This window comes from Hemicordylus capensis, chromosome 5, assembly GCF_027244095.1.
Source record: "Hemicordylus capensis ecotype Gifberg chromosome 5, rHemCap1.1.pri, whole genome shotgun sequence".
Lineage (NCBI taxonomy): Eukaryota > Metazoa > Chordata > Lepidosauria > Squamata > Cordylidae > Hemicordylus > Hemicordylus capensis.
Window position 1 is genome coordinate 233,692,295 of NC_069661.1, and position 14,099 is coordinate 233,706,393.

The window sequence follows — 14,099 nt, forward strand, 5'->3', positions numbered from 1 at the left end:
ACCTCTTCCACAGAATCCAAAGCAGGCTCCTTCAGGCTGCTGAGAACTTACAGCAGGGAGAGCTAATTAGTGTCAGTTCGATTTTGCTGCTCTTCCTCAACACACAGACCAGAACAGGAAAGGCATTATTTGGAAAGGAGAAGGAAAAGACGGGGAAAGGAACTCGGGTCCTTGAGTCAGCCACCCTAGGGAAACTGATCATGTCTACTCCACTGAGATAGTTAGGCTAGTATTAAGCTAGTAAAAACCAGTAAAGATGTTTTATACTGTCAGGCTGAGTTTATTTTTTTGTTTTGTTTATTATTACAGTATTAATATCTCACTTCCCCAGTCATGACAATTTCCCAAAGGGGCTTACAATCAAAATAATAAAAAAATGTATAATATTAAGCTGGAGATGTACAAAGGGACCTCAGGAATGCGCCGATGTTAAAGATCCTAGTTTACGGAAGCAGCCCCCACTCTGTTACAGTTAATTATTGTTTTGTTGGTTCGAATCCCCGCTGGTGTGTTTCCTAGAATATAGGGAACTCCTATATCAGGCAGCAGCGATATATGAAGTGCTGAAAGGCATCATCTCATACTGCGCAGGAGGAGGCAATAGTAAACCACTTCTGTATCCTACCAAGAAAACCACATGACTCTGTAGTCACCAGGAGTTGACACTGACTTGACAGCACAATCTTCCTTTCAGCAAAAGTTTCCAAAGCGGATTACATAAAGAAATAAACAGGATTGAGCCCTGGTTTTGCTCGAAGCTCCCTAACCTTAGGTACGCTCATGTCCTGTCCCCCCACCCCCTGCAAGCAAGGAAAGGCAGGATGCTATTTCTGATCTTTACTTAGAACAAGCCAGGATCTGTCATAATATCTGAACTGTGCAATCCTGGCTTATTAAAGCCAGGGTTTCCCCATAATTCAGGATCTGAAAAAGGGACATATCAAGGCACATGCAACAACAAGGCATTGGTAGTCTTCTACTTCTGGAAGTAAGTATATGAAGGCAAATTTTAAGGAAGCTTTAACATCATGGCTGGCTCCAACTGGGCAGAAGCCAAATACTCAATAAGCCTGAGGCCATTTCAGGAATATATCTGGCGAACACCCAAAGGATTAGAGATACCTCGCCCAAGTAAAGTCAAGCCTCCAAGGCCTCCAAGCCTTTCCTCTAATTATCCTTTCAAAGATTCAATCAATAATTAGGTCTGGTTTTGCTGTCTACATAGACAAAAACATAGAAGGCACATTTCTAACAGCAAAATACTCCACTCAGAAGACTGACTTTTCTCTTAGCCAGTTTCCTATTAAGCATAAATCATTATTATGAACAAACTAATCACCTACATAGACACAGAATATATTTTCATACTCTTCTAAAGACTTTCTTTTCCTCATTATAATGCAATCGAATTTTAGCTTCACAATATTAGATTTGTACACATGCACACATACATACACGCACAATATCAAGAAGGCAAATCAGTTGCAATTTTTCTCAAGCAGCACCAGTATGATCCATCCTACCTATAACCGAACATCCCGTATGTGTTTGCAATAATCCGAGAATGATACTCTACATCTTCTACACACTATTCTGAGTCTTTTAAAAATATCATTTTTAATTAATGATATTTAAAGGATTTAATTAATTAATTTAAAGGATTCGGCTTTTTTAGCAAAAGTTGTTTCCTAATGCCATCTCACTATTATGAACCTGCACCTCATGAGTGGGATAAATCACTCACTGCAGAATGTGAGTGAGAGAATTTCTTGTATATTCCACACACCTTGCCTGACTAACCCCATCCACACTATAACTAACATCAATGGGTCTATGCACAACATGTACCATTGTCAAAGACAGTGGGCAGTGTTCCCTGTAGCAAGGATTCCCAGATGTCACTGACTACAACTTTCAGCATCCCCAGCTGGAATGGCCTTTGGCTGGGGATGCTGGAAGTTGTAGTCAACAACATCTAGGAATCCCTGTTACAGGGAACACTGATTGTGGGACTTATCAAAAGGCTACCATACTAACTAGATCGGCATTTTCTGGGCACGGAATTTTCTTGTCTTTAGCAAGCTTCCAATCTCACACAGTGAATTGTAAGTAGTAATATGCCCCCACTATGTAGTACACACACGCTCTCAGAGATTGTGTCCCACCATTTTTTGAGTCAGTTACTTCAAAATGACAATACAAAAGGCATAGAGTTAAGTTGATGAGCCACCAAGCAATCAAAAGCGCAGTTCAAGCAACCACAGTGTAATCGCAGTTCACTGTAATCCTCGTACAGATCTGTTACTTTTAATTGTTTTCAGCATTTGATGCTTCAAGTGTCATTCAGCAGACTTATAGATTCCTGAAATAAGAGATTGGATGGCACCTAGTCTAGTTTATGCCAGCAGAGCGACACTATCATCCCACCCAAAGCAGATGGGAAAAGCTTCAATGCTACATGTCATCTTTTATAATGCCCTACCACTGCCACCACATAGTAGCAAGTACATAGGTTTGGGGCTACTATAGACAAAGAGCTTCTTTCTTGTTGACCAAAGGCAAGCCATTCACCATCCTATTCCCATTCCGCTCTGCCTCCATGCATAGTTGTGTTAAGCAATGCACATCTGATTATCATTGTTGCTGTGATGACTCACACTGATACAACAGACTGGACTTTGTTAACCACAACCATCTCAATTTATTATTGGCGCAAGAACCCACTTGAAATGGGCCATTAAAACCCAAGGCCATGGTGCAATGGTCCATGCTCCAATGGAGACAAGGAGTTCCAGGTGAAAGATGACCATGCTGGGAATGTTCCGCTTGAGAATGAGATAAGCCCATCTGCATGAAGTTCCATGTGTACATCAGTGTAAAAGGACCAGAACACAAGTGCGTAAATAATAAGGGAAAGCTCCATCAACAAGAGACTTCATTCAGCTTTCTCAACATTTACTGAAAAGAGTACTAGATATCTCCTAAGTGGAACTCCCTCAGTCTTAAAAAACAACAGTAAATTTTCATCTGTTTCGCACACAGCTGAAAAAGCAAAGCAGGGATATCTGTGTAACAGTGCTCCAATTCTAACTGGGAAACTCTTTCTAAGTAGGACTAAGCCATGTCTACAGAGAATAAAAATTAGGCCACTCAAGTTCAGCAGAGCATATTTTCAAGGAAAAGTAGTATCAGTGAAGCATGAAGCAAAGAGAGAAAGAGGAAGGCACACAAAGAAAACTGAAAAGATTCAAAGCAAAATGGAGAAATGTCCAAGGGTGATGTGCAATTGCATACTACAAAAACATGAGAATAAAGAAATCTTGGTGCAGAGAGAGGAAAAAACTATTAAGGAAAAGAATCAGATATAGGCAAGAAATCTACCTAAAATGCAAACAAACAAACAAACAAAAAACCAGATGCCATTACAGAATTGCTGAGCAGGGCCTGAAATAAGAGTGGAACAATGAGTTCCACTAGAATCCCAATAATTTCAGCTTTTAAAATTTCTCTTTCTCATGTTTACCAAAAAAAGTTATGATCATCATGGCAATGTATGCCAATCACTCCATTTTTGTACAACTTTGTTGTACAATTTGGATTGGTCCTTTCTGTTTAAGGTTTTGGAAAGAATGAACTGTGGGTCAAATTTCCTTTCATGGATTCAAAGTATTTATCAGGAGCAATCAGCAATGATAATAGTGAATGGGATGATATCCAAAAAATGTACCATTAAGAAGGGTACCAGACAAGGGTGCCCTCTCTCTCCACTGCTGTTTATTTTGGCTTTTGAACCCTTGGAAAAAAAGATTCAGCAGGAGCAAAGAATTTATGGAATTAAGATGGTGAATCAAGAACATAAAATAAAATTGTATGCTGATGATATGGTTCTCGCAATTACTTGACCAAAGGACTCTTTAGATTCAATAATGGGGCATATAAACCAGTACAGCAGGATCTCAGGATATAAGATTAACAGAAACAAAACACAGATCATTACATGGAATTTGTCAGTTACAGAATTACTGTATTTGAAAGATAAGACTGGATTTCAAACAGTAAAACTGATTACATATTTGGGGATTAATTTAACAGGGAATAATAAAGACCTGCTCAAGACTAATTACTTGCCAGTGTGGAATCTTATCTTAGCAGACCTAAATAGGTAGAAAAAACTAAATCGTTCTTGGCTGGGGAAGATAGCATCAGTTAAAATGAATATTTTGGCAAGAATGAATTTCTTATTTCAAATTATTCCAGATGAGATTGAAGATAAGATGTTGAATATGTGGCAGAAGCATATAAACACCTTTATTTGGGCACATAAGAAACCAAGAATCGAGTTTAGGATTATGCAAGATGCAAAAGATGGGGGAGACTTGGCTGTCCCTAACTTGAAATTATATCATCATGCCAGTTGTTTGACATGGATTTTGGATTGGATCAGAGAACCATATGGTCTGATTATGGATATGGAGGGATCAGATCATTCAGATGAGTTACATAAGTATTGATGGACTAACATAAAAAGAAATGACCAGGACGTAAAATCCCACACAATTAGAAACTGTTAAGTGTTTGTGACAAGTATAAGAAAAGGATCAGCCCAGATCTATCTCCTTTGGCATCTATTTTAAATATTTTTTTTTCCCATAAAGAAGAAAAATCTAATAAGTTTGACCCCTGGAGAGAGAAGGCATATAATACGTAAAGCTTAACTACTGGAAAAACAAAACTTAAATCTATTCAAACCCTCAATGGTCCGATGAACCTTCATGGTTTCAGTATTTACAAATTAGTTCTATAGTGCAGAAAGAAATACAAAGACAAGGTGGTAAACAGAGATTTAATGGAATTTGAAGTATTAATAACTAAAAATGTTGATCATTTATTGGGACTGATATATAAGTTGCTGTTGAAATATGACTCAGAAACAGAACAGATAAAAGACTGTATGATTAAGTGGATGCAAAATTTAAACAGGAAAAACTGATATTCAACAACAGGAACATCTTTGGAACGTGAATATTAAATTTACAAGAAACAGTACCTTAAGAGAAAATTGGTACAAAAGGTACTTTCTTTGGTACATTACTCCCACGATGATTAGAAAGATGTACAGTAATTATTCTGGAGACTGTTGGAAATGTAAGAATCATGTGGTGACATTCTATCATATGTGGAGGACTTGTGGCAAAGCACAACAATTTTGGAAGAAAATTCACTCTAAGATGCAACAAATTTTAAATTTAAATTTCATATTCACCTGAGCTTTTTTTGTTGAATATGACAAAACCTTGTATACCTACTAAACACACGGAGTTGTCTTTATACATGATTACTGCTGTCAGGATTCTCTATGCTGCCATTTGGAGATCACAGGCAATCCCAACCCTGGATGAATGGCTACTAAAGCTATGAGAATATGCCTCAATGGCAAAGATCACTGCTTATTTACGGAATACTTCCAATGAAACATTTGCGATAACCTGGAAACATTTTATAAATTACAATTTAGCACAGGGTCAACATCCACACCCAAGATTTGGGTTTTTTTTAGTACTGAGGGTCAATTAATACATTACTTATATCTTTCTGTAATATCTGATGTGAGGGGGAGGGTTGGCAAAGGATGGTAGTGGAATCCCGGATTGTTATATGTAAATTTTGGAAGTTCAAGAAATGATAATGTAATCATGTTATTATTATTTTTTCTTATTAAACAAAAATATATTTATTTATTTAGTTACAGATTTCTAAGCACCATGGCTCCCTAGTGCCTGAGATTTGTCAAGCTCTGACTTAAGCCATTCTGGTTTACAAAGAGGGATTAATGGGTTTTGGTGTGCCTTGACAATCAAGCATTGATGATTGCTAGATCCCTCCACCAATTGGTAGGGCCTTGTCCCTGGCCCCTACATAGCAATAGCACTAGCAATAGCACTTACATTTATATACCGCTCTATAGCCAGAGCTCTCTAAGCGGTTTACAATGATTTAGCATATTGCCCCCAACATTCTGGGTACTCATTTTACCGACCTCGGAAGGATGGAAGGCTGAGTCAACCTTGAGCCCCTGGTCAGGATCGAACTTGTAACCTTCTGGTTACAGGGCGGCAGTTTTGCCACTGCGCCACCAGGGGCTCTTACATGCTGCATCTCCCAATAGATGCGCAAGGTCAGGGACAATCCCTTGTTCATCCTCTTCTCCCAAACTTCGAGAAAGGGAATCATTCCTAGCCCTCACCTCTAGCTCAGAGCTGGAAATCAAGAAAAAGACTTTTCTCTTTGGCCACAAGGGGGTTTTCAGCTAAGAACTGCAAGTATGGAGTGCTCAGAAGAGAACCAGGTACTGTATTGTTAAAGACAGTGTCCTCCACGAAACTGAGTCAGTTTAAGAAGCCCAACATCATCCTATTAAATTATTCTTAGGACAGCAGTGTGGACCACCGTGCAACTATTTTGAGCCCAAGAAGTTTGCAAGATTTGAAAATTACACCAATTCATCAAAGGCCAATCGAGCCAATACACAAAACTGAGAAAAGAGTAAGTAGTAATTTTACAGGTGATGACATAGTTCAGAGTGTAAAACTACTTACTGTCATCCCTCACCAACTGCAAGGGGTCCGTTCCTGGAAAACCTTGCAGTTGGCAAATTCACAGTTGACAAGGCATTAAAACCAATGGGAAGGGGTTGGGGAATCACGGTCACAAGATGAGCGGGGCGGGGGGAGAGAGAGTTAAAAATGGAAAAAACCCGCCCCCTGACCCCTGGAAATGGCCTCCTGGCCCCCGGAATCCCCCCAACTCCCACATTTCCAAAAAATCTCGCCAAACTATGGATACTCAGGTCACAGTTGGCGAGACCTGCCACAATTTCCCAGTCGCGGAGACTCAAATCCGCAAGTGGGAAACCTGTGGTTGGCGAGGGATGACTGTATTATCATCCAATCATACAACATTTCTAATAGGGCTTTTCCAAAGTAATAGGGAAGAAAGCAAACAAGGAACAAGTCAGCACTACATCATGGCAGGGTAGAAAATGGGCAAGATAGACCAAAAGACTGAAGGCATACGACTTTCCTTATTTGATCCTATCTGGATGAGTGGTTTAGGCAGCAAGGTGGAGCTTACGGGGACCCCATCCTTTGGGCAGCAAGGGCAAGGAGCTTCAAGGAAAGCTTTTCTTTTACAGCAGGTTTAAGCATGCACAGATTTGAAGAGTGCACACATGTACAAGTTATCACTTTTCTGCTAGTAGTACACTCATGCAAAGCCATGACACTTTCCAGCTCATGTGTATTTTAAAGGGGGAAACAATGATTTATGTGCATGTGCGTCCTTTGTATCATATATGACGCATCAGAAACATTTTTTGGGCTAAAACATCACCTAAGAAGCACTGCTCAGATTCTCTTTACCATCTGCATGATCTCTCTCACAAGATCTATGAATTAGGCTCAGAGGTCTTCCACTCTCATTCTTGCAGAAAAATGCTGATTTGCTCAACACACTCATTAAGTTCAGTTGCTTCAAATCCAACCATCTAGTCCAAGAGACTGTGTATAGTCTGGAATGCAAAGATAGTTTAGCTTAAACAAAGTGAAGCCTTTTCTGAATCTGGACATTCCTTTTGTTCAAGTTATTTATTTATTTTATTTATTTTTTACATTTATATCCCGTTCTTCCTCCAAGGAGCCCAGAGCGGTGTACATAGTTAAGTTTCTCCTCACAACAACCCTGTGATGGCTGAGAGAGAAGTGACTGGCCTAGAGTCACCTAGCAAGTATCATGGCTGAATGGGGATTTGAACTCGGGACTCCCTGGTCCTAGTCCAGCACTCTAACCACTACACCACACTGGCTAGTTTTTCTATATACTCAAGTCAAGAGCATATAGGCTTAACTGAAGTGTTTTTCATAATTAGTTAAAAAAAAAGCAGACCAGATTACTGCAAATCTGTCAGATACATTTCTGTAATTCATTAGCATATTAAAAAAAAATTAGCACCAGTAAATACCAGGGGACAGCTAATAAAAAGTGCGATGAGTGTCCTCTCCAAAATCTATTTCCACAATCCATACAGGTTGCAGAATTCACCCTTTCTTGGCACAGAAATTGGATTGCCTGGGCACAAGATTTTAACTGAAGTATGAAACACACACAACCCTGATAACAGTCTATCTCTGAACACCATTCCCCTGACCCTTCCAACAGCATCCACAATAATTTCAATCAAATGCTCTTCAACTTAGTGGCATCCTCTCCACAACCCTCTTCTTTGATCTTTATCCCCTCAGCCTGCTCCCTTGGGCACCCCCAGGGAGGAGCTGCAGCTCAGGGGCAGAACATCCGCTTTGCACGCAGAAAGTCCCAGGATCAATCCTTGCCATCTCCAGGTAGAGGTGAGAAAGACTCCTGCCTGAAATCCTAGAGAGCCACTGCCAGTTAGGATACTGGGTTAGATGGACCAAGAATCTAAATCTGTTCAAGACAGCTTCATGAGTTCATCCCTCTCAGGATTTTCTTCAGGCTTCAATAAGGCTTGCTTATGGATTGGAGTTGCACACCACGCCCTTTCCATGTTGCTTTTGGAGTGGTTGGTGTACACTGGGTTTCGTCTCCCACCAACAAAGGCCCTGCTTAGATTTAGCAGGCAAAACTGCATAATGCACCTTCAGGCTATTCTCTGAACCATGCTCATGGTCTTAAACTCTGTTACTTGTTATCCTGATCTCGATTTCTCCTTTACTCACCTCATTTTTGTCCCTCAAAACCTCAGCTGTCAGATAGCTACCATTACATTACTTGGAGCTAGAGGGTCTGGATTCAAGCCAAATCCCAGCTATTAATTGATTAAGTTGCATTGCACTCTGACAGCTTCAGTTTCCTGGTGTGTGTGTGTGTGTGTGTGTGTGTGTACACACACACACACACACACACACACAGGGGGCAGCATAGTGACCTACTTTGCAGGGTTGCTACGAGGACAAAGTTTCACATACGTTATTCAGCATCAGCATACACAGGTGCAAACTGACTCTGGAACAACAGAATGTACAATTGCTTTTGTCCGTTTGACACCTATATTTTGGAGATCTTCCCCACCCCACCCCTTCATTTTAAGATCATCAGAATTGCCTTGGTGGATGAAGAGGAGGTTGTTCAAGTCCATCATTCTATTTCCAAAAACAGGAAGCCAGACATCCCAGGGAGGTTCAAAATCAAGGCACACAGGTAATAATAGCCATCCCTTTGTTGCATCAGCTCCCTCTCCCATCTATTATGCTATTTTGCAGACGGGGTGGGGAGAAGGAAAGAAAAGGGGTCTGACCTCTCCCATTTGGTTATTCCAGAGATGTAACCGGGTTAATCTGTTCCACAACACACACATGACTTGTAACGCTTTAAAGGCTAGCCCCTTTTGCTATAAAAGCTTATACCACAATAAATCTGCTAGTCTTGAAGGTGTCACAGGACATTTTGGGTGAATGCTCCCCATTTAACTAAGTAAGTAAAGTGTGCTGTCAAGTCGATTTTGACTCCTGGCACCCACAGAGCCCTGTGGCTTTCTTTTGAAAGAATACAGGAGGAGTTTACCATTGCCTCCTCCCATGCAGTCTGAGATGATGCCTTTCACCACCTTCCTATATCGCTGCTGCTCTATATAGGTGTTTCCCACAGCCTGGGAAACAAACCAGTGGGGATCTGAACCGCCAACCTTCTTGTTAGTCAAGCATTTCCCCGCTGTGCCACTTAAGGTGACCCCCATTTGATTAGTCAACACCAAAATCAGGCTGGGATGGAGATCACGTTCTCTCTGCCCCCACCCTCATTTGAGAGTGACCTCCATACAGAAACTGAAAGAGCTTTGGAAACCAAAGGGACTGCCACCAGCAATAACTATAACCAATGCATAATATTTGATTCACCCCGATAATGCACAGCAACCTGCTCATTCATATACATACACACATATGTACACATACAAATATATATACACACACTCCAAATATATATACACACACACACAAATGAATGACACACAAATGCTATAACCCCTTTCCCTCCCTGCAGTGGGGCCACCAAGGGCATCTCTTTCTGCAGAGGCGGCAGCGCCCCCCCCCCCCTGTCTGCGCCCCTCCCTGGGCTGAGGTCACCCTGGCTCAGGCCCCGCCCGCCCGCCTCACCTGCGTCCCGACCACTACGATCTGCGGCAGCTGGATGATGTCGGCGCCCACCGTGTTGAAGACGTCCTGCAGCTTGTTGATGACCGGGATCAGCGCCTCCATGGCGGCTGAGGAGGCGGCGGCGCCCTGACCAAACTGGGGTGGGGGCGGGAAGGAGAGGAAAGCAATAGCAATGAATGGAAAAGGAAGAAGAAGCCGTGGCGGCGGGGAAGGGCGCTCGCTCGACCACCTTCCCCTGCCCCGCCTCACCTCATTGGCGCGCGGGACCGCTCGCTCCCAGCACGTCTTGCATGCCACAGCAAAGGGCGACCCTGCAAGGCATGGCGGGAGTTGTAGTGCAGCTGGTGTTCGCGTCTCAGGCCTTTGACGAAGGCCCCGCCCGGCAACTCAGCCCAGGGAGGGAGCGGCAAGGCTTCTGGCTTTCTTGGAGGAGGCTGTGCACTGTGCAGGGGTGAACAAGAAAAGGTCTGCTGGCACCTTCTTCACCACCACTAATAACCCATGCCTTGTAACGTAAGCTTAGTTATAAACCTGTTTTTCTGTCTATCTATATTTAAATCCCGCTTTTCTTTACGTTTCAAAGCGGCTCACAGTCACAAAAGTTAAAATTATTCTGCACCTCGCATTCAAAACAATCAAAACCCAATAAATGCACATTTCACGCCAGTACCAAAACAGTAATTTAATGAACTACAGTTCACTTAGGTGCATGACCAGCTATCCTCAGTTGGCAGATGTATACACATACACAAGCTCTATTCACATGTGAGCTTCAACTCGTGTATAATGAGTGTACAGCATAGAGAGATACAGATCTATATGTAGGTACACTTCTTCACACATTTATGTTGAATGCAGGTACAGCAATACACTTCCTGTCTGTACCATGCATTTGAGGGGCCTGTTTCCTGGGTTACTTCTAACATGAATGCAGATACCGTCATTCACACAAAAAACATGTTCAAGTGGTGCAAACATCTGAACATGCATACAACATTATAGTCAGGAGTTCAGCCCGTACATGTTTATGAGTGCCAAAAGCAGGTTGGAAGGCCTGCACCGGCATGTCAATCACCTTCCTCTGTCACTGCTCATGGAAATGGCAGTGTTTTGTGTGAAGAGGGAAGCATCTTAACGGTGGTGGAAGACCATTCTGTGATTAGCAGGCACAGCGGGGAAATGCTTGACTAACAAGCAAAAGGTTGGTGGTTTGAATCCCCGCTGGTATGTTTCCCAGACCTATATCAGGCAGCAGCGATATAGGAAGATACTGAAAGGCATCATCTCATACTGCGCTGGAGGAGGCAATGATAAACCCCCTCCTGTATTCTACCAAAAGGAAACTACAGGACCCTCTGGGTGCCAGGAGTTGAAACCGACTCGACGGCACACTTTACCTTTATATCAATTTTATTTGCTGTAGTTTTATCAAGCTGTTCTATAAAAATAAATCAAAACCGCTAACACCAGAGCGAGAGATGTGATCTCTCTCCCTGTCTCTCTCTTTCTCACTCTCACACACGCCACAACAGTCTAAGCATCAATACAATATGTCTAACATGGCTGAACACTGTACAGAGGAAATAATAGGAAACACCCTCTAGACATTTTAATTATGAATACAACAAACTGATTAGAGGGTGACTTGTTTGTGTTATGATATTAAGTATGTACCTGCTTACTTATTCCTGGATAAGGAACCAGGGAAGAGAGCTGGTCTTGTAGTAGCAAGCATGACTTGTCCCCTTAGCTGAGCAGGATCCGCCCTGGTCACATATGACTAGATGTGTGAGCACTGTAAGATATCTGGGGAGGGAGACGCTCTGGGAAGCACATCTGGGTTCCAAGTCCCTTCCCTGGCATCTTCAAGGTAGGGCTGAGAGAGATTCCTGCCTGCAAACTTGGAGAAGCCACTTCCAGTCTGTGTAGACAATACTGAGCTAGATGGACCTATGCTCTGACTCAGTATATGGCAGCTTCCTATGTTCCTAACCATCCTGGCTTCAGAGTCCCTCTAGGGTTGCTGCACTTCTGTTCCCACGCTGGCTCACTGTTATGTTGCTACACAGACATTCTCTTTGATGCTTGGCTATTGTTTTGGCTTGGGGAACTGACATGTAGCAAAAAGATCCTGAATAGACCCTGTGTTTCTGGGGCAGGGAGGCACCCTCACACACTGGCATGTTACATCCAGGAGCATCATCAAGAACTTCCTTCCCTAGCCTTATGCTTCAGACCCTGTGTTCTTAAATTTTCCCACTGTGGTTTTTTTAAAAAATTTTTAATCTAAATCCTTCTTGGATCCTTACGACTACAAATATTTATATACTGCTTTTCAACCCAAATTCTCAAGGTGGTTTACATAGAAAAAAAAAAAATATATATATATATATATATATTTAAAAATATATATATATATATATATATATAAAAACATATATATATGTTTGTAGATCTTTAGGATCTACAAAAATCACCAGCTGGTCACAAATCTATGTTTCTGGGTAAGGTGAGTGGTAACAGACCAGTTCTCTTAGATTAGAATGATTTTTTCTATGCATATCAACCTGGTTTCAGGCCTGGCAGGATAGAAACTGAGGGTGTTCTCACAATGGGAGGAAACCGGGCTAAGGGAGCCCAGCCCTGTTTCCCCCCACCATGAGTACTCATGGGCGGGCCTGGCGGTTCCACAGCAGCTAGCCCACCTAAAAAACTCTTCCCTTAAATGTGGTTAACGGAGTGAGTGCTCCATTAACCTTATTATTTTGATCACGTATCAGCCATGGCTGCTTGTGCTGACACACTCGGGGTGGGGGAGAGAGGGGAGGGGAGGGCGGAGCACCACATAGCAATAGCACTTACATTTATATACTGCTCTATAGCTGGAAGCTCTCTAAGCGGTTTACAATGATTTAGCACATTGCAGGGCTCTGCTTCCCCCCAGCCCCCAGACCTCCCAAGGGAGCTGCAGCTGGGCACAGGAGCGCTTGACCGAAGCAGCCTCTCATCTGGGCGGCTGATCCAGCCACCCAGCAACAAGCAACTGCTCTTGTGCGAGGAGAGCAGACAAGGCCCGCTCTCCCCACATAACCCCATGAGGCTCTACACATTGATCGTGTGTAGAGCCTCCCTGTCGTGGTTGTCCTTGTTGATTCTCTCAGTGTCCTTCAGTATGGTCTTGGGAGGAAAGCTGGTCTTGTGGTAGCAAGCATGAATTGTCCCTGAAACCAGGGCCAGACTAAGCTAGTGCGGGGCCTGTAGCATATGTTATAAAGGGCCCCTAAATTTTTTTTAAAACCACCCATAGATATTAAAACATAAATTATTTACTTGCATAGTAAAGTGATTCACCTTTTTTATTTGCTATATTTCGGAGTATGGGAGACCAAGCCACAAACTCACACTTACTGCAACAGTGAATATTTATATACCATTTTTCAATCAAAATTCTCAAAGTGGTTTACATAGAAAAATAAAGAGTGGATAGATGATTCTCTGTCTCCAAAGAGCTCACACTCTAAAAAGAAAAATGTGATAGGCACCAACAACAGCCACTGGACAGATGCTGTGCTGGGCCTTCTCTTAAAAGACACATTTAGCAGAAAAGGGATATTTTATCTAACATGGACCAAATAAAACTAGTAAAGTTTTAACTTTAATTCCCAGTTGGAAGCTGGGCATGTGGGGCCCTCAAAAACGCGGGGCCTGTAGCAAATGCTACATTTGCTACTACGTTAATCCGCCTCTGCCTGAAACCAGCAGGGTCCACCCTGGTTTGCATTTGAATGTGAGACTACATGTGAGCACTGTATGATATTCTCCTTAGGGGATGGGGCAGCTCTGGGAAGAGCATTTGCATCCTTGCATGCAGAGGATTGCAAGTTCCCTCCTTGGCATCTCCAAGATAGGGCT

At 42.4% G+C, this 14,099-nt stretch overlaps 2 protein-coding genes across 10 annotated transcripts in view; one reads left to right on the forward strand and one right to left on the reverse strand.

The window, feature by feature from the left end:
- DNM1L (dynamin 1 like) overlaps positions 1–10,578 on the reverse strand; it is a 61,470-nt gene extending 50,892 nt beyond the window's left edge. For 2 of the 6 annotated variants that reach the window (XM_053258450.1, XM_053258449.1), the window contains exon 1: positions 10,188–10,464. In XM_053258450.1, the coding sequence (XP_053114425.1) occupies positions 10,188–10,289 (102 nt within the window). In that variant the 5' untranslated portion in view covers positions 10,290–10,464. Of the gene's footprint in view, positions 1–10,187 lie in introns of all 6 variants that reach the window. The other 4 variants (XM_053258446.1, XM_053258447.1, XM_053258445.1 and 1 more) reach the window with 3 other exon arrangements.
- The window catches only part of DHX58 (DExH-box helicase 58), a 39,542-nt gene continuing 35,975 nt past the window's right edge, over positions 10,533–14,099 (forward strand). For 3 of the 4 annotated variants that reach the window (XM_053258454.1, XM_053258455.1, XM_053258452.1), the window contains exon 1: positions 10,533–10,700. The gene's annotated coding sequence lies outside the window, so the exon portion shown is untranslated. The remainder of the gene's footprint in view (positions 10,701–14,099) is intronic. The other variant, XM_053258453.1, reaches the window with a different exon arrangement.